Source organism: Ambystoma mexicanum, chromosome 2q, assembly GCF_040938575.1.
Source record: "Ambystoma mexicanum isolate Mex_15411 chromosome 2q, UKY_AmexF1_1, whole genome shotgun sequence".
In the NCBI taxonomy this organism is placed as follows: Eukaryota; Metazoa; Chordata; class Amphibia; order Caudata; family Ambystomatidae; genus Ambystoma; species Ambystoma mexicanum.
In genome coordinates, this window is record NC_090924.1 from 757,291,887 (window position 1) to 757,313,163 (window position 21,277).

Here is a 21,277-nt window from a genome sequence, read left to right on the forward strand (position 1 = left end):
ATTGGCTCCCTATTTGTGAATGGATTCTCTTCAAAACTCTGTCCATCACACACAAATGCTTGTCCAAGGATGCCCCTCCATACTTATCTCAAGAATTCACAAAAAGATCCTCTTCCAGACCCACCAGGGCAGCTTATGCCCACCGCATCTCCCACCCCATTGCGGCCAAACACTGGAACATTCTGCCACTTACTTTGCGAGCAGAGCATTTGTATTGGTCTTTCCGGAGAGCTTTAAAATCTCTGATGTTCACCTAATAACAAACCGCTGTCAGTACCTACAGAGATTCCATATGCCTATAGAATACTTGTATAACAGACAAAGCTATTTGCATTACCGCCTCTGCAGGCTGTTCCTCAAGCCTGTACCTTTTCCTTGAAAGTCTTTCAAATGTGGCATCCTGCTCCACGTCGCTACTCTCAACTCTCGTTCTTCTGTCAAACACTCCTCTGACATCTGTCACCTCCTCGATGAACTTGACCTGGATGTCCTTGCTCTCATCGAGACATGGTTTACGGACAGTTCTGTTACGAGTTTTGACACTCTCCCTGTGGGCTACAAGATCCTCTCTGAACCCAGAAACAATCGACCTGGAGGTGTAGTAGCCCTGACCTTTCTGTAGTGTGTCCCGGCCACTGTCATCCCTACACAGGCCTACTCCTCCTTTGAATGCCTGGTTTGCAGGCTCCCTCTCTCTCTCTCCTTGCCTCTCTCTAACTGTGGCCACCATCTACAGGCCACCTGGCTAGTCGCCCACTTCCTCTCTGAATGGGCCGACCTCTTCTCTCCTCTCCTCTCCTCTTCTCTCCTTGCCTCTACATCTCAACTTCTCCTCAGAGATCTCAACATCCACCTGGATGCTTCCAATCCCTCCTCTGGGCTTTTCCGCAACCTCTGCAACACTCTCTCTTTCCATTCTGCTCTCTGGCCTGATATACTCTGCCGGACATATTTTGGATGTTCTCATCACCTCAGACATCCCCTCTCTAACCCTCTCACCACTCCTCTCTCTTGGACTGACCACTTTCCACTCTCCTCTCGCCTGAAACTTTCTATCTCTCAAGCAAAGCCCCGACGAGCACTCCGGCTGACTCACACCCTGACACAGCCCTTTCTTATCTGCATCTTTCTATTTCCAACACCCTGGACATCCTTGCCACTGTCATGAGATTCTGGCTGAAGGCTACCTCCAAGTGCAACTCTTGGTATGATTCCAACCTCGCCGTCCTGAAACGCAAGTGCAGGGTGGCTGAGAGGAAGTGGAGGGCTTTGGGCATGTCATCTGACAAACTGGTCTCCTCCAAAGGCAATACAGACTCTCTGTCCTGTCCAAGAAGAGAGCACACATTTAAGCCTGTATCTCTGCGCTCTCTAACAACATGGCCAAACTCGTTAAAATCTGCAAGGAACTGGCCAATCCTGTTGCAGTCTCTACCTCTCCTGTTCCCTCCCAGGTCCTCTGTACGGCCCTGGCCTCTCACTTGTCTGCTAAATCTCAGGATATCATGTCCTCTATCGCCTCATCCTCTCCAGGCCCCCCCTTTGGCCATCACTCCTGCTCCTACTCCTTTCTCCTCTTTCTCTCTGACAACACCTGACGAGGTTTCCAGACAAGTCCGATCTATGAAAGTGTTGTCCAAACAGGTGCTCCCCTGCTCCTCCAGAACCATCAAGGACCATATTGACACTCTTGCTCCAGCCTTGACCGATTTATGTAATCACTCTTTCGCCACTGGAACTTTCCCCTATCAACTTAAGCACTCCCTGTGTACCCCCTCCTCAAGAAGCTGTCTGCCAATCCTACCTGCCCGGCATACTTTCCCCCAATCTCCATCACCCCTTTCCTTTGCAAACACTTGGAAAAGCTGCCATCTCCCAGCTTACTTTGCACACTGAATCTGTTTGTTGTCTCCATGACCATCAGTCTGGCTTCAGAGCTGCCAGTGGCATGGAAACTGCTCTCCTGAACACCCATGAAGATCTGCTCCCTAACTGTTAAGGATAATGAGCCTGGGTAAGACAACTTTTCACATCAAGCGACTTGCAGGTTAAACATTCAATGCACATGCTTTCAACAGAGAGCAGATGCAGACCTGTCCGAAAATAATACCTTAAAGCAAGAGGCCAGGTAAATCGTGGCTTCTTGTTCCAGGAGAGAACCAAACCGCAAGTGGTACCTCCCTGTCTTAAACTGCATGCAGCAGTTGCAAGAGATGCCTTCACACCGTTTACATCTGATTAGTAGTCAAGGACAGGAAGCACCAATAGGCCTGAATATCACACTCACGATTAAGGTTTTGTAGACGCTATTCACATGCCTTATCCCCGGACTGAACTCAAGCCCAGTTAATATAATGGAGACAGCCATTGAACACAGACAACACCTGTCTCTTATAAGTTTTCCCATAGACATTCGTATGATCAAACAAAGCAAAGGAACACTCTAAGCGTTAAGCTTTAACTTCCCAAATGGCGGATATGACGCACATACCCGTTAGTGAGAATTCTCAATTATAGCTAATTTCCCTTACCTAGTGAGTCCCCCAGCAGCTTTGCTGGACTTCTGGAGTTTATTTTTTCCACTTGGTAAGAGTATGAGCTTTTCCCCACTCTTACCTGAGTTTTGCCATGTGTATTTTTCTGTTTTTGTGATTGTGGACTCTGAAGTACACCACTTCAGTAGCCCCCTTCTTTTGTATGTCACACAGCACCGTGGCACAGGGTTGTCTTTGAGACTTCCCCCCGACTCCATTTCTGAGGCTGACTATAGTCCCCCAGAAAAGGGTAAAGTTGCCATTAACTTTACTTAGTTAATCTACCACAGATCCAGTACAGCCCATCTTCCATGGAGTACCGGAAAGGTGTAATTCGTATCCCTTTTATATTAGATAAACGTGATATTGATCTTGGCTATAATATTAGTCTCAAACATAAACCCGCTTGACCAAATTGTCTTTCTTTTGGCTCCGATTGGGTTTATTCGCCATTTCTTTTTTGTTAAAGTCCTTCTTGTGTTGTACTTTGCGCGGCAAACTAGGTTTGCCTTCTTTGTTCACCGCCTTTTGGCAGGCTTCTGCTCAGAAGCCCTCAACCAGGCGCCTGGGTGTCTAGGTGGGCTGAATGTGAGGGAGGGTTATAGTCACCCCCTGCACAGGGTATCCTAAGAAACCCAAGTCGCTCTTTGCCATGATTGGCTGAGGTGGTTGTCCAGGCTGGACAACCCCCCTGCTGGGTGATTGACAGCCAGGCTGTGTGAATGGGGGTTTTGCACATAAAAGGCAGGTCTCTTGGGCTAGAAGTCAGAGTCGCCACTGGAATTACAAGGCACCGAAGAGAAGCGGAGAGAACGACGACTGCTGCAACTACCCCTTCCCGGTGAAGCCCTGCTGCAGTCCTGAGCTATCTACCCTTCAACGACTAAGAGGAGATCCAGCCCGGAGTCGTCTTCCCTTGAGCCTGGTGGGCATAACCAGCTCATCTTCCACAGCCAGAGGATCCTCTTCCTTGGTCGAAATCGCTGCACACTGCTGTAGTGGTCCGGATAGCCATTTAAAGAGCCTCTACTGTTTTTAAGGAGCGCACCTTTTGTTCATTGTCGCTGCTGACGGCTTCATCCCTGTGTGGTGCAGACCCCCTTCAGACGTCCTCCTTCACAACGAAGCTCCAGGAATCGTGGGTTTGCGGGAAACCAACCGGAACAACTACCAGGGCACCAGGTGCACCATTGGAATAAGGTACTGTGTTCGGCTTGAGGAAACTGGCAGAACCCCTTTTGTTCATCACCAAAGCTTGCCCTTGTCTTCCCTCCGTTCTTATAACTTTTGCTTCCGAACATTGACTATATCGAAGTACTCTTGGCTACGTTGAATCGTGAACTGTCTAACTATGTGATCTTCGGCAACAGGCCCCCGGTGTCACTTGTCCCTGGCTCTGGCCCTTTGACTCTTGAACTCCTGTCTCTGAGTGTTTCTCGATGCTGTCTGCCTAACCAAAATATTGCCTGTGATTTTTGCCTCCAACTCCCTCTGGGTATCTCAGGTGCTAAGTGTGTTTTTGCCCCGGTAGCATTTCATGTCACGGATACGCGTTTAATTAGTAGACCAAACTGTCAAAAAGTGATCGCAATCGTATTCGAGGTAACGTGTTTTGTTCTTAACACCGGTTCCTCCAAACACAGGGTACTTACCTTGAGACATACTGTACAAAGTGAATTGGTTAGTTGTAGTATATTTGACGTGTGGTTTGTGTTTAAGTTTAATTCAAGTGTTGTGTTTATAACAAATGGTTTAAAAATAAATGTACTTATATTTTTCTACCTGAAACCTTGAGTCAGCGTTTGCTTGAGTCACAGTAATTGTGGTCCCTTTGTGTAATCTCTGCTACTGCTCATATACTCTTGAGATAAGCCTGGCTGCTGCGTCACTTACACCACTCTGACATAGTAGTACAGGCTTGTACCAAAGGTAAAACTTGTATTGCCACCTGTAGTCTTAATTGTGGGTAGTGGTCCCTAAGGGCACTGCACAGGATTCTGCGTAACAATACCAGATCTCTTTCAACATATAAAGCACAAGCTGAATTAAGGGACAAGAGGTTCGCCCATCGAGCAGCAGATTCACACAAGCTGCCGAGGCTGGCGGGGAGGTCTGCCAGAGATTCCAGAGCAGAGACAAGAGAGAAGTAGCCAGGACCAGCTGAACAGGAATCTGTGGCACCTTGGAAGGCATTGGTACAGGTGCAGCACTTTCTGCTCTAAAGCGTGAGTTAAATGTGGGGCCTTGCTGGGTGCATACGAGGCTATAAGGCGTGTAATAGCTCAACATAGAATAGCTCAGCATAGCATAGCTCAACATAACACAACTCCCATGTCACTCAAGCTGTTAAACTAAAATGACCACTTGTGCTGTTTTCTTTTAATGCATCCATGCTCTTCGCTCATATTGCAGTTTTGTTCATAGGTATGATGATATTTTATTTTATATTTGCTTCTGTTTTGGCATGTGCAATGCAAATTAGAGCTTGTAGAAGATGGTTGTGATATTAAAAATATTAACCTAATACCCCCATTGTCAAGTGCATAATTCTGAGTAATGCGTTAGAATGGTGTCTCTTTGAGTCTAAGAACTTCACACATTTTCCTGGCTGTATTTGTTTAATCATGATAATAGGTGCAAGCACTCAGGCAGGCTGTCTCCGAGCGCTAGGACTCTGCCTGGGATGCGTATTAGCATGAGCATAACTACTGACCTCATGTCTACATTGCACAGCCTCTACTGAGGTCAAGTAAGGGTTAGGCTTGACCACTGGTGATCATGACATAACCTTGATTCCAGCATTCCTTCTGTCTTAATCCTCCATGATCTTTCCTCTGCTTTCGACACAGTTAACCACGCCATCCTGATCAATCAACTCAGTGAGAACTTGGGCATCACAGATCAGGCCCTGGAGTGGCTGACCTCCTTCCTCTTGGACCGCCCCTCCCAGGTCCAACTTGGTCCCTTTCTCTCCATCACCTCTCTCTCTGCCTGTGGAGTTCCCCAGGGCTCTATCCTCTCACCCTGGTGTTTCAACCTCTACTTGGCCCCTTTGGCCCACCTGAGCTCTACCTTCTCCTCTAACTTTCAGTGTTATGCGGATGGCTGTTATGCTCACTTGGTCTCTGCGGAGGCGTTGGGGCACGGTTGCAGCCCTCCCAGGGATTAGTTCGCTCTTATCTGGCTTCTCCCTCTGCCCTTGTACAGTTACTGTGGTACTGCTGCTCAAGACTGCTCCTATGTAAATATAAAGGAGGCATGAGTATGCCAATCTGTGGTCCGAGTCCCCTTCCAGACCCCTTCCACCCAGGGTGTGGTTCCCGTAGGTTGCACTGCCCCTAGAAGGCTCACCTGCTTATCTTGATTGATGAGTTCTCTGTCCTGCTACTTCTGGCAGGGGCGCTTGTCTGACTGGGACCGAGTTCCTTCACTGGTCCCTGCGTGTGGTAGTCCAGTCCAGCTGCGACTAATCCACTTCTCTCCAGATCAGTGTTTTTGTTTGTATAGTCCGTTTTGCTTTCAGCCTGTTTTTGCTGTTTGTTTTGTCCGTTCCGGTATTGTTGTCCGCTCTTTCTTTTGCTCTCTCCCCATGTAGATGATTTTGCGGCCCGGCAGCAGTTGCAGAGCTGAAGATGGCAGCCGGAGTGAACAGAGAGCGAGCCCACGATGGCCTGGCAACAGGCGAGTGGTCTCTGAGGATGCGCGCGTAGTTCCAAGTGCGACACGACCCCAGGCTGTTGAGTTTTAACTATCTAACCTTATCTTTCTGCTTCTTTACAGGACCCGACTCCGTGGATGATGGGTGCGACGTTGGATGATGAGCGCGGCGCCGGATTCAAGGTTGCTGGTTTCCTGAAGGTGAGTATGCTGATGCGATGAGAGGGTGAGCGCTGGTTCCCAGAAGGTGAGTATGCAGATGCGATGAGACAGTGAACGCTGGCTTCCAGAAGGTGAGTAAACTGGTCCAAGCGGCAGTGAGCATCACGTTGCATGAGTATGCAAAGTAACGCAAAGCGCTGGCGTTGGGGATGGAACAGCTTATATAGCTGTGTTCCTGAGGCCAAGCCCACAAGTTCTGTTCTGCTTGCCACACCCTGCCCCTCCTGGAATCTGCACGTGCAGCCTGGGCCTGGAGAACCACACCCAATGGTATTCTCATGGAAAGTGTTCTTGAATAAAAGCATGTGGACAGGTTCTTGTGAATGAAGCACTCTTGTACCAAAATAAACTGTTCCTGCTATCTCTTTACATGCGCCTGGCGCCAAAGGTCCAGCTGGCCACCTGTGTATATCTGTCCCATGTCCCATTCCCCATCACTTGATGGTATGGTGTCTGGGTATTTGGGCCAGTGCTCATGACAATGGCACTTCACTTTCCTTCAGGCTCCCCTCAGCCTCCTCTCTCGCTCATTCCTGACTGTCTATGCACGATTCAGGATTGGTGCACCTCCAACGATCTATGCCTTAATGCCAGTAAGACAGAGATCCTTCTCATTGGGACCCCTACCCCTCCTTTCCCTCTCACTCTGGCCACCCGCCTTGGGCCCTCTTCCTTCGCCTTCCTGCGAGGCAAAAAACCTTGGTGTAATCTTCGACTCCACTCTCTCTTTCTCTCCTCACATCTCGGATGTCGTCAAGAAGTTCCACTACCAGCTGCACCTCCTCAAAGGGACTCTTCCCTTTCTCACTTTCCCCGAGAAGCTCACTGTCTCCAGATCCCTGGTTCTCTCTAGGCTGGACTACTGCAATAGCCTCTTTCTCAATCTGCCTTCCTCTACTCTCCGCCCTCTTCAACTAATCCAGAACAGGGCTGCAAGACTTATCCTTGGCCTCAAGCTCAGGGACCGGATCCCTCCAGCCATGAAATCTCTCCACTGGCTCCCGTTGGCTACAAGAATCAAGTTCAAGACTCTGCATCGTCCACAAGGCTTTCTGGGTCGGGGACCCGCACTACACCCAATGCTCTCTTCCAAAATACCTTCCTCAAGCCCTTCACTCAGCTACCTTTAACTCTCTAATAGTTAGACGCTTCTCCAGGCAGAGAGTGGGGGGTAGATCTCTCTCCTCTGCAGGTGCCTCCCTCTGGAATGGCCTCCCTGCCCCTCTCAAACTTGAGCCGAATCACCTGATGTTCCAGAAGCAGCTCAAAATGTTCCTCTTCTCCTCTGCTTTCTCTTTCTTGCTCCATTGTTGTACCTACCTGTCTGCTATATCGACTGGTTTCTTGGCTACTCTCAAGAGTCTCACTGGATACCAGGCTTTTTCTTGATCACTCATCCTTGCACTGCTTCCGGGCCGCGACTGTAACCCTACAGTCCCTTGTTCTCCTTGCACTACCCAAAGCTGCGCTGCCCTGGCTGCACTTACTCATAGCATTGCTGCCCTGTTTTTCCCTCCCCTCTCCCTTGCACTTCCCTCCCTCTCTTTCTCCTTGCACTTCTCATTCTCGCACTTGCACGATCTAAATGATACAAGGCTTAGTAAAATTGTTTGTCTTTTCCTCCCTCTGTCTTCCCTCCCTTGTCTTCTCATGCCTAGAAACACTTGTGTACAGGCACGTTATAAATAATTTATCATATTAATACTTGTTGAAAAATGTTCTCAATGGTTAGGTGTCTGCATATCACTGAGGGGGCCCTAGTAACTTCATAAAACAACAAGAGCAAAACTAGAGTTGCCTTTGTTGTTACTCAGAACAGTGAGATTGAAAATGCCACCTTTTGATGCTTGTTTTGTGTTATGTATGGCCGCCATGTGCCCTTTTCGCAACTCCTCAACTATCGCCATGGATCAGCATTGCAGGATGTGGGCAGAGATGTTCGAGTAATGTAGAACCTCCCCAAACATTTATCATGTGTCTCTGTCACAAGCAAAATACTTCCTGGTTTCCAGCCACCCTTACGATCCCCACCTCTCCCTCCCAAAAAACAGGAAAATATCTTGTCTTCTGCCACACACTCTCACCCTCTGGTATGTTTTTCACCTACTCTAGTGCAAAAGATATCTAGCTCCTACCATTGTCCTTTCCCTTTTCTGTGCGTCCTTCCCATTCAAACCCTGAAAAAGCAAAGAATTGTTGACATTCTATGTCCTTCCCACAATTCCCTCTGCTTCCCCAACACCTCCCCCCCGATATGGAACAGTGACATGCCTACTGCTGAAGCAGAGCAGTAGCATGCATGCTGCTGAGCATGGCATATGCCCAGGTACTGGGCATTCAGCCTCCTCTGCTCTCTGGCTAAAAATACCAGGTTGAGGCAGAGAAAAGGCTTATTCGCTGCCATGACATCCCAGTGATCTCAAAGCAGTTAAATTGCATTTGTACTCTTTGAAGAAAGTACAGTATTTGTAATGGATTCCTTCCTCCCATGGATTCCTCTTCTATGATTATCCTTAGCTCCAGCACAGCAGCTCTTCGTAAAATGTTCCACCACCCGGCGGCGCAGTGCGCCTCAGGGTTATCTCTACATACCATGTCGGATATGACTTCAAGGCCAGTATATTTTGAGGAAGCACACCCATGAGCTAAATTCTTTTTTTCAGCACTCTCTTCTATCTTCAGGAATACTAGATGAAGGTTCTGGTTTTGGTTTTGTACCATGATAAATCCTGTGAAGGCCTCGCTTCAAGACTTGTGGGGACTGTGGGCATCCTATGTCTGTTTCTGACCACTACAGAATGTCTTTACTGTTTGGGTAGGAACACAACCCTCATGATTGTGCCAGTTCATTCACCCAAGGGCCATGAAAATCTTCTTCTTTTGCCACAAATAAAGCCAGATTGAGCCATTCGAAGTTGCCAGGTGCGCAACGGACGACTGAAGACTAGTCCCCCGCCCGGATGGCGAATAAAAAGAAGTACCACAAGAGGTCATGCTCACCCAGTGGCTTCTCTCAACATCATTCTTCTTCTCTGAAGAAGAGGAGTCACTGATCCAGGGACTCCTCGGAGGAGATGGCACCACGGGCACCGTTTCTTACCCAGTCCTCCCCCTGGCGGAATGGGAGGCATCTAGGCAAAATTTGCTAAACATCTTTGTCAAGGCCCTGGTGCGAGCACTGACATCAGGGCCCACTGTGCCTGGAAGAGCCGGCAGGGACCCTACATGGGACCTCAACTGTGTGCCTACGGGCTCGGCCGAGCTCCCTCAGGTTACTGCATCGAGCCGCTCCATCCTCGGCATCAAGTGGCCAGCACCGGCTCATTCCTCTTTGGCGCCATTGGTACCACCAAAGCTCCTCAGGAGTATGCTTTGCTTCCTTATGGGAGCATTTGTATCAAAGATGAGAGACATTTTTGATGAGGAGGGAGATCCCATCCCGTTTGGGTTGTAACCTGTATGCCATTCAGAAGTGGGAGATTTCCCTGAGGACTTTTACGGAGATGGTGAAGATCTGTCAGACCTGGCCACCAACATGCAGGAGGCTAGTGGGTTAGACACCTCCCTGGAGTTGGACATGTTACCAACACTGACTCTGGGGAATCCTTAGGCTTCCTTTCAATGCCCAATGGTCAAGGTAGGGGAAAGTCTAGTGTTGTCAGCCCAACCCAAACCGAAGGTTCAGTTCAAACTTTGATATTTAGTATGAAGTTGGGAAACTTTACTGCCCTTCAACTAGGCAGTTAAATCCATGGTATTGGAGATCTGGGGGAAACCTGCTTCCACCCCAGTGGTTGATAGGGACTTGGCCAAGAAGCACAGTCCAATGCCATCAGACCCAGCCTTTCTGTCCACTGATGCCTTCCCGAGAGATTGGTGGTCCAGGCAACCATAGCAAACCTAAAAACATCTCCTTTTCCCACTTTGCCTCCTGACAGAGAGAGCAAGAGGCTGGATGCCTGGGGAAGGAAGATTTTTGCCTTGAGCAGTTTGGCCCGGAGTCCATTAATGATTCCTGTGCCCTGGCAGAACTTTATTTTGGTCTCTGGTCAGCAATCTTGGTAGCAGCTGTTGAGGATCTGCCAATCTGGGAGGTGAGAGACAGCTTTTAGGCCCTGGTCCAGAATGGTAAGAAGGCACCTCGTCTGGTACTTCAGTCTGGCCTTGACATGTCAGACTGTGCTGCAACAGTAATGGTGATGAGGAGGCACTCCTGGATGAGGAACCCAGATTTTGCCCAGGATGTTCAGGCAAAGCTCCTAGCTATGACTTGCAACAGACACAATGTGTTCTCGACTAAAGTGGACGATTCCCTCCCTCAAAAGCAACGGTTGTGTCCCTGGACTTGGCAGTGCAGCAGGCTACACCTCCTGCTAGCAGAGGTAGACGATTTCGTCCATTCTCCAGCATGGGGTCTGGCATGGATTCACATGCTCATGAATATTCCCCGTCGTCAGGCTGGGAATCCTCGGTAAAGAAAAAACCAGTATCCGTTTCGTTTCTGATCTGTCTTTCGTAGTAATAACCAATCACTGGTCTCTGCGTCATACTGACCACAGCCAATGACTGCCCTCTACCTAAGCACCGCCTCTGGCAGCCATCTTCAGATTTTTACCGCACGTTCATGTGTTGGGATCCTCGTGCTATTGCTCTCTAGCGTTAGTGCTTTTTTTCGCGCTTTTTCACAAAAAACTTCAATTCTTTCGGTCAAAAGAGCCTCAAGCTCCACCGATCCTACATCCGATCAACGGGGACCCGTGTCGGATTCGTCTGTGCCCCTCAAGGGTGAAGATTTCGTCGAGCTACACTTCGGACTCCAGAAGCTTCTCAGGCCCGGTCTCGGAGATGGCCCAGGAGAAGGGAAGCTCGACGCCCGGAAAGCTGTTCAGGGTCTGCCCTGGATGCCAGCTGCAGAACGTCTTTAAGGAAGACGAACACTCTTTCTGCCTTTACTGCCTTCATGAGGACAAAACGCACGTGGAGAAGGATTGTGGTGCGTTTTGCGGCAACATGTCGGAACGGACCATGAAGGACCGTCATCAACGTCTCGCCAACTGGCTGGAGGGTAAGAGCCCGTCTGGCGAGAAGAAGAAGAAACCCGAGCGGTCTTCTAAGACCTTTGAGGGCGCCCCGGCGACGGGGGCCCAACATAAGGCCAAGCACCGCGAGTCCGCTGGCACCGGGAGCGCCGAACGGTCGGGCTCTACGGGCGCCAGGCAGGGCGCACCCTCCCCGGCACCATCAACCACGAGCCAACGCTCTGGGTCGGGTAAGAGGAAGGCCGAGCACCCGGCGAAGCTCCTGGAGAGGCCCCGGTCGAGCTCTAAGGCAGAGGAGGAGCGTGGCAGTGCCCCCTCCCTCAAGGATAAGGCGGTGAGCGCACCTAAGGTGGTGAAGGCCTTGATCCATCCGACCAAGCCCTCTATCGAAACGGTCGCGGCGGCCCTGGCTCAGCCTGTGGAGGCTGCGCCAGTGGTGGCGACATCAGGGCCCAGAATCTCCCTTCGGAGGGAGTCTTCTTTTGTGCCCATCGATAGGACCCCCGTGAAACCCTCCGTGGGGAAGAAGAAGGGGGGGCAGGGCGTCGTCGTAGATTCGGCCTCAACCTCAGAAGAGGAGCTGATCGAGGTCTTAAGCCACGGCCTAGGCGTGGAACAAGGCCAGCCCGTCGGAATGGACCCCGACGCGGGTGACGACGACGACATCGTCGAGGATACCGACGGGGCCCCTGCTCGCCCGTCGGATTCCCCTCTGCCAGCGCCGCGAGACAACTCGGCGGCCATTTTGTTGGCCATACAGTCCTTATGTACCGAGATAAGGACGAGGCTACCGTTACCGACGGAGGAACCTCTCCCGTCGGGGGATCCAGAACCGGGACCTTCTGGTGTTCCCCCTACCAAGAAAAGAAGGATCCATCCTCCACCTCCTTTTCAACCGTCGCGCCCCGTCCAGCCCTCCTCCCCGTCCACCCGAGGGGATGATACGGGGACTGACACGGCAGCGACGGGTACGGACGACGAGGCATACGACGAGGATTTTCCGTCGTCGCCCCCCACCAGGGCTTCTCCGCCCGACGAGATCGGATCTTTCCACTCCATGATCTCCAGGGCTTCCGAGCTTTTCCAACTCTGCCCTGAGGAGAAGAAAAAGGAAGGCTTCCTTTATCAGCGGCGCGAGGCCAAGAGGAAGACGGTCCTCGCAGTGCCTCTGTTGGACGACATTTGGGATGAGGGCCTTTCCCTCCTCAAGAACCCTTCCACTACGCCAGCTAGAAGAGACCGGTACGAGAAAAAGTACCGGGTCCCGGACACGGCCCCCCTATGCCTCTGGGCGCAGCCTACCCCGGACTCCGTCGTCTCCGCGGCAGCCAGGAAGAAAGCGGGGGGGGGGTGCGGCCTCCACATCGACTTCCCCGCCGGACGGCGAGGGAAAGAAATTGGATGCTATGGGACGGAGAGTCATCTCGTCGGCAGCGACGACGATTAAAGCGGCCAACGCCTTGGCTATCGTGGCCCGCTACGACAGGGAGCTCTGGTACAAGATAGCTCCCCTGCTGGATTTTCTGCCGGACGACAAGAGGGCGGAGGCCCTTGAGATCCTCCAGGAAGGTGAAGTGGCTTCGGACCACGCCATCACCGTGGCGACGGACATTGCCGACACTGGGTTCCGCCAGCTGGGCAACGGCGTTTGCCTTCGACGTCGTGGATGGCTCAAAGCTACGGACTTTCGGCAGGACGTCCAGACCAGAGTCCTGGACATGCCCTTCGACGGGAACAACCTGTTTGGGAAGACAGTGGACGATTCCCTTCAGGCCATCAAGGCGGATACTGAGACGGCCCGGGCCCTTGGAGTCCTGCAGCAGCGACGGACGCCCTTTCGGAGCGGCGGAGGCAAGGGCGCCTCCAAAGGTTCCGGCGGCGGTTTCGCTTCCTACCGTCAAGCGGCCCGCTCGTCGTCGCAAGAGGCCTACAGAGGACGAGGCAAGTCTAGCGGACCCCGCCGTCGTCGCCAAGGAGGTCAAGGCGGCAAGGCCGCGTCCAAGCAGGATTGAACCGGCCGTGGGGTCGGGCCCCCACCGAAGCACCCCGGTGGGAGGCCGGCTGGCGGGCTTCGTCAGCGTGTGGGAGTCCATCTCCACCGACCGTTGGGTGCTGGACGCCCTGGCCCGGGGCCACGCGCTCGAGTTTCAAAGAAGGTGCCCGCGCGTCCCCCCCCCGTGGCCAGGAAAGAACTTCACGTCCCTCAACTTCTCCTGGAGGTAAAGGCGATGCTCAGAAAGGGCGCCATCGAACTCGTCCCAAAGAGGCTTCGGGGCTCCGGAGTCTACTCGCGATACTTCCTCGTGAAGAAGAAGACGGGAGGATGGCGCCCCATCCTGGACCTGCGACGGCTGAACAAGTTCATCAAGGCGCAGAAGTTCCGGATGGTCACCCTCCAGCACGTCCTGGGTCAACTGGAGGAAGGAGACTTCCTATCGTCGTTGGATTTGGAGGATGCCTACTTCCACATTCCCATCCTAAAGGGGCACCGAAAATTCCTCAGGTTCGTGGTCCAAGGGCGTCATTACCAGTTCAAAGCCCTTCCCTTCGGACTACGGTCGGCACCCAGGGTATTCACCAAGTGCCTCGCACCGGTGGCGGCGCAGCTGCGCCGCGAGGGGATTCACGTCTACCCCTACCTGGACGACTGGCTCATCCGCGCCAAGACGAAGGAGCTCGCCGTGGTCCACACGGCAAGGACCGTCCAACTCCTCACGGACCTGGGATTCTCCGTGAACTACGCCAAATCCCACCTGGTGCCCGCGCAAGTCGCACTGTTTCTGGGAGCGAGGCTCGACACAGTGTCCCTTCTGGCCTCCCCGTCGGAGGAGAGGACCAGGACCATCTTGGGCAAGGTGCAACGGATGTTGGTGGCCGACGCGGCCAAAGTGAGATCCATCAAGTCCCTCCTCGGGATGATGTCTTCCTGCATCTACCTCATTCCCATGTGCAGGCTCAGGATGCGCCCGTTGCAAGAATTCCTGGATGCGCGCTGGATCCAGACGACGGGCAGCTTCGAGGAAAGGATCAAGCTCGACGAGAGTTTCCGACGAGCGCTACGGTGGTGGGGCACCCGCGCGCATCTGACGGCGGGCATGGACTTCCAGACCCCAGCCCACCAGGAGACTGTGACCACGGATGCCTCCCTGGAAGGGTGGGGAGCGCACACCGAAAATCTGCACGCGAGGGGACTCTGGCTCCCGACGGAGAAGTCCCTGCATATCAACGTCCTGGAGCTCCGTGCAGTGTTTTGGGCCCTCAGGTCCTTCCTTCCGTCCCTCAAGGGCAAGGTGGTGAGGATCTTCACCGACAACACCACCACCATGTTTTACATCAGGAAACAGGGCGGAACCAGGTCCCCAGCGCTGTCCAAGGAGGCGCAGGACCTGTGGCATTGGGCCATCGCCCAAGGGATTTTTCTGGTGCCGTTTCATCTGGCAGGGATAAAAAACACCATCGCCGACTCACTCAGCAGGGAGCTGCGCTCGTGCCACGAGTGGGAACTACGGCAGGATCTGGTGGATCGCCTCTTCCGACGGTGGGGCACACCCCAGATCGACCTGTTCGCGACGGCGACGAACACCAAGTGCCGGAGGTTCGCCAGCAGGTTTCCCCAGACGAGGAGCATGGGCGATGCTTTCTCGTTCCCCTGGGAGGGCCTGTTCCTCTACGCGTTCCCTCCCTTGCCTCTGCTAATCCGGCTCGTCAACCAGCTCAAGAGGTCACGGTGCAGGATGATCCTCGTCGCACCTGCGTGGCCGAGGCAGATATGGTTCCCGGACCTTCTGGACTTGTCAGCGTCCCCGCCGATCAAGCTGCCGGCGGACGCGGATCTACTCTCCAGGGAAGGAGGCGCCATCCTCCACCACGACCCGAAGTCGCTGAACTTGCAGGCCTGGCTCCTGCAGCGCTAGAGTTTGGAGGATACGACTTACCGGCCGATTGCAGAGAGGTTCTTGCAAAGGCCAGGGCGTCCTCGACTCTTAAATGCTACGGACACAAATGGAAGAGGTTCTCTGTCTGGTGCCACGCACAGAAGATTAACCCTCTACGGATTATGGCTCCCCAAGTACTGCCGTACCTGCTGACGCTGGCCAAAGCTGGTTTGGCACACGCGTCCATCAAGATTCATCTTGCTGCGATCTCCCGATACACCAGAACCACGGGGCGGACGTCCTTGTGGTCTCATCGTCTGGTGAAAGAGTTCATGAAGGGACTGTTCAGATCGTTCCCGCCGGTGAAGGCTCCGGCCCCGGCGTGGGAGCTCAACGTGGTGCTGACCAAGCTCATGGGACCTCCGTTCGAGCCTCTGCACTCGGCCCCGTTGAAGTTTCTATCGTGGAAAACAGCTTTTCTTGTGGCCATCACCTCCGCACGACGAGTGGGAGAGATCCAGGCCCTTTCCTGCAAGGCCCCGTACTTGACTTTCCACGACATGAGGGTAGTGCTCAGGACGCACCCCTCCTTCATGCCCAAGGTACCGTCGGACTTCCATCTCAACGAACCCTTGGTGTTACCTGTGTTCTTCCCGTCGCCTTCGTCGCCGGCTGAGAGGACTTTGCACTCGCTGGATGTAGCTAGAGCGCTGAAGTTCTACGTGGACCGCACGAAGGTGTTTCGGAAGACGTCACAACTCTTTGTGAACTTTGGACCTGTCAATCAGGGGAAGGCTCTCTCGAAGGCTTCCATCTCCAGATGGCTCTCCGGCTGTATCATGTACTGTCACCGGTTGGCAAACCGACCGCTGCCTGGCCGTCCGAGAGCCCATTCCACCAGAGCGATCGCAGCTACCACGGCGTTCCTATCTGGTGTGCCCCTGCTGGACATATGCAGGGCTGCTACGTGGAGGTCGACGCACACCTTCACGAAATTCTACTGCGTCGACCGGGATTCCAGGGAGGAGTCCAGGGTCGGCCAAGCAGTGCTGCGCAACCTGTTCGCCTGAGGTGAGCCTGGTGAGGAGGTAAGATGCTTAATGTTGAGTTGATGTGATGCTTAATGTTGAGCCTTTGCCACCTCCCGTGGTTGTGCATGTGTGTACTGCTATGTATTCTTTATTCATGAGCATGTGAATCCATGCCAGACCCCATGCTGGAGAAGGAACAAGTTACTTACCTGTAACTGTTGTTCTCCAGCATGGGTCTGGCATGGATTCACATGCGAACCCTCCCGCCTACCCCTCTGCGGCTCTTCACTTGGTCATACTGCCACTTCACGTGCTTCCAAATCTGAAGATGGCTGCCAGAGGCGGTGCTTAGGTAGAGGGCAGTCATTGGCTGTGGTCAGTATGACGCAGAGACCAGTGATTGGTTATTACTACGAAAGACAGATCAGAAACGAAACTGATACTGGTTTTTTCTTTACCGAGGATTCCCAGCCTGACGACGGGGAATATTCATGAGCATGTGAATCCATGCCAGACCCATGCTGGAGAACAACAGTTACAGGTAAGTAACTTGTTCCTTCACCTCCTGCGCTGACACGGGCAGAGGGCAGGCGTCCTCAGGAAGCCGCGCCATCCAGCCAGGGCAGAGGCTGGGCTGTTACCAGAGGTGGTATTTCCTCCTCAACAGTGCCTTCCACAGCCCCATGTGTGAAACCCCTGTGAAGGGGACTTTCACTACAATTCTCCTATGGGGGAGGGGATGTCAATGTTCAGTGGTGAATGGTGCCTCACCACGTCTGGCGCCTGTGCCATACAGGTCGTTCACCAGGGATGTTGTATCCCCTTTTATCAAAGATCTCCAGTCCATACACCCTCAGCTATTTTTTGCCTCTGGGCACTCTCCTGTTAAGAAGGCAGGTGCTGGTATTCAGTCTACTTTCTGGTTCCGAAGAAGGACAGGGGCTTGCATTCAATACTGGATCTGGGACTTTCGAACCTGTACTTGCACAAGACATTAACTTTGATTCAGGTCCTTCAAGGTCTTGATCTGAAGGGCTGGCTGTTAGCATTAGTTCTTCTGGATGCCTACTTCCACCTGCCAATTCACCTCAAGCAAACAAAGTTCCTTAGATTTGTTGTGGGACATTGTCACTATCAATTTAAGGTCCAGCTGTTCTGTCTTTCATTGGCACCCAGGATCTTTACTAAGCTGCTGGCAGTGGTCGCAGTCACCTCAGGGGGAAGGCATTTATGTTTTTTCCTACCTGGCTGATTGGCTCGTCCGAACTTGCTCCCAATACCAGGCGTCAGCACATCTGTTCTGTACTTGCAGCCTGTTGCACAGCTTGGTCTTCTCCCTGAAATTCGAGAAATGTCAGACCTTGTCCCAGTCCTATCAATTCATCAAACAGACTTTGACAGTAATCTGGGCAGGGCTTTCCCACCCGACGATCGAGTGGCAAACATCTTCATTTAGGTTTATATCCTCCAATCACAGAAGAGAGTTTGGCCTCTGCCTTCCTGTGTTTGCTGGGTATCATGGCCTCCTGCATTCTTGTAGTGCTGGAGGCTTGGCAACGCATGAGGTCACTTCAGTGGCTTCTCCGTAGTCATTGTTTCCAGTTTCAGGGGCACCCATCTGATCTTCTGCATGTCTTGGTGCGAGTTTTCTGAGACCTGGTATGGTGGTCCCTGCAGGACAGTCTATTGAAAGGTTTCTTGCTTCATCCACCCTGGCCCCAACTGACGGTAGCGATGGATTCATACTTAAAAGGCTGGCCTGCTCACCTGCACGAGCACATCAACTTGCTGGAGTTGAGGGCAATCAGGCTGGCCCTGGTTGACTTACTCCATCCAGTGCAGTGCAGTGCACTAATGTTCTGGTCCTGCCAGACAGCACAGTGGCCATGCATTACCTCAACAAGCTAGGTGGTGTAAAGTCCTTGCCACTGTGCAGGGAAACAGTGCAACTGTGATTCCGGGCACTGGAGAATGACTCGCTCTCATCTCATAAGGAAGAGATAGTAATTGCGAATGCCTTGAGCAGACAGACTTCAGCCTCCCGCGTGTGGGGTTTCTACCTGGAAGTTCTGGAGGAGATGTCCTACTGTTGGGTGACTCCTCAGGTGGATCTCTTCTCCAGTGTGAAAAGGAAGTGTGAGTTGTTCTGCTCCAGGGAATTTCCTCAGTAGGGAGCTCCGGGGGATGCACTGACGGTCGAATGGACATTCAAACTTCTCTATACTTTCCTGATTAACCCTGTCATTCCGCTGCTTTGCAGGAAGCTACACCTGTTTAGGTCCATTTAAATCTTGATAGCCTTGGACTGGGCTCGGAAAATGTGGTACCCGAAGCGGCTGTACATGTCATGCCCATCTTGTGAATCTGCTCCCATAATCGGAAGGGCAAGGTTCTCCACCTGAACCTCAGCAGCCCGAAATTTTGTGCTGTGCTGCTGAGAGGCTGAGATACAGCGAGTGGTCATGGTCCTCTGAAATCTGAGACCTCTTATCTTGTAGACATGTATGCATGTGGATGGCGTTCATTTACAGATTGGTGCAGGGGGAGAGGTCGGAAACCTTTTACTTATGCCACCTCATTTGTGTTGGATGTTCTGCTTTCCTTGTCCCAGACAGGCCTGTAGATTAGCACTGTGAATGGGTACCTGCCCGCAATGTCAGTTTTCAAAAGGACCCCTGAGCAAGGATCATTCTTTACGATACCCACAGTTATGCAGGGATTGTGTAATAAGTATCCCTGATGCCAGTATGTTTCTATAGCGTGAGATCTGGATTTACTGTTGACATTCCTTATGGGTGCTCCGTTTGAGCCCCTGCTTTCATGTTCTTTTAGATTGCTCACTTAAGGTGATCTTTCTAGTTGCTATCACTTCAAAGAGACAGGTAAGTGGGCTCCACGCATTATCTCTTAAACCCTCCTTATTTGGTTTTCTCACAAGAGAAAGTTACTGTGAGAGTAAGGCCGTCCTTCCTTCCCAAGGTGGTCTCTGATTTACATCACTCTCAAAATATCAATCCTCCTGTTATTCTTTGCTCTACTTCATCTTTCCAAAGTAGAGAAGCATTCCATTGACTGGTCTCGGTACAAGCCCTCGACTACTGTTCCTCATGGACAAGGGACTTCAGGCAAGATGACCAGCATTTTGTGGGTTATGCTAGTGCCTGTGCTGGCAGGGCTACGACCAAAAAGACTCTGTCACGGTGGATCTTTCTCTGCATCTCGAAATGCTACAGTCTTCCTGGTGAAGATGTGCCTGAAGGTTTCAGGCTCAATCAACGAGAGGGCTGGCTCCTGGACATTTGCCAGGCATCTACTTGGGCCTCATCACACATGTTTGATAAACACTACTGCTTGAATTCCAAATCGGGGCTGAACGCTTGCTTTGGTAGAGCGGTTATTCACATTGTTCAGGTATAGATGGTGTTCTCTTACTCTCCTCCTACTCTAGGTCTACGTATTGCCATTGGAGTCTTATCATAGATGAGGAACCTGTGAGAGGATGGAATCCATTAGAAGAACAAATAACTTACCCCTGGTAATTTCTGTTCTGATGGATGTGCCTCCCACGGATTCCACATCTCCCGACTAACCTGCCCCACTTGGTGGGTAGCAAGTACACTCCATTTTTTGCGGTCCCTTGGCACCAGAGCGCATGGGGAAAGGGGCAGAACTGAGGTCTTGTGGCATAGCGCCTCCATATATACCGCTGCAATGCAATATCCAGCATTTAGGGGTATCTAGTGGAGCTGCACTACACTCCCTGGTGGTGGAAAGGTTTCTGAAGAGCAGCTGCACTGTAGGTTTGGATTATCATAGATGAGGAATCCGTGGGAGGATCATCCATCAGAAAGAACATTACCAGAGGTCAGTAATTTGTTCATAAATCTTATGAGTGTTAATGTTAATTATTGTTCTTCATTTATTGTTTTGTACAGGTTTAATTCCTGGCGGAAAAGTGAAGTTGGTGCATAGCTCCACTATTAATTTACTTGACAGGTAAGAGTGCATTATAATTTTAACAGCTTTGCCAGTCAATGCCCAGACAAAGTTATTTAAATGTTGTCTTAAGTCTGGGACATCTCCCTCCTAAATGAAAACATACCGTTATGTTCATGTAAAATATTAGTTAACCTTGCTATAAATTTTGTGGAAGAAATGAGGCAAGGCATTTCTAATGAACACCACTGTGACCCTCTCTTGACTCTCTTCAACAGCCCACAGTACTTTGTTGGGTGCTCTCAACTTTTTATTGAGGGCTACTGATACAGACTGACTGCTGAATATCTGTGTGCTTATGAACAGGCCAGCAGCGTAAATAGCCACTTCTTTCTGACTGAGGCCTCTGAGGTACATACTTTCGAAGGGATTGTGTCCTGATAATAAGTTTCCAGCTTGCTGGCCTCGGAAATTTTTTCTGTAGAGGGCGTCCGCCGAGTCGATGTCCCTCGACGGCCACCGTATCGGCGCCGACGTCACCATGCCCATAAATAGCCACGCGCTGCGTCCGTTGCTCAGTTCCGTTTTTCCGTGCTTCGTGGGGCCTCGGAACGTCGTTGCTCAGTTCAGTCAGGTTTACTATCTAATTCGACTCGAAAATTCCATATCGTTCTCTATGGCTTCTTCATCAGAACCGACGACGCAGCGATCCGGCTTCAAGAAATGTCGAGACTGCGGTAAAAAAATGTCAATAACGGATCCACACAGGGTCTGTTTATGGTGCTTGGGGTCCGAGCACCATTGTTCGAAGTGTGAGGACTGCATGTCGATGACAGCGAAAGCCCTGAAGGAGCGAAAGGGGAAGCTCGAGAGAGGTAAGTCAGCCAAATCCTCCTCGAAGGTTTCATCGGCTGAGTCGAGGCATTCGTCTCCTGGCCGTCGAAAACACTCCCATTCTAGATCTCGAAGCAGCTCCCACCATT

At 51.7% G+C, this 21,277-nt stretch overlaps 1 protein-coding gene across 3 annotated transcripts in view; it reads left to right on the forward strand.

The window, feature by feature from the left end:
* Positions 1–21,277, forward strand: part of DYNC2I1 (dynein 2 intermediate chain 1) — a 2,286,904-nt gene that overhangs the window by 1,895,733 nt on the left and 369,894 nt on the right. For all 3 annotated transcript variants that reach the window (XM_069647988.1, XM_069647989.1, XM_069647990.1), the window contains one exon: positions 20,294–20,354. In XM_069647988.1, the coding sequence (XP_069504089.1) occupies positions 20,294–20,354 (61 nt within the window). The remainder of the gene's footprint in view (positions 1–20,293; positions 20,355–21,277) is intronic.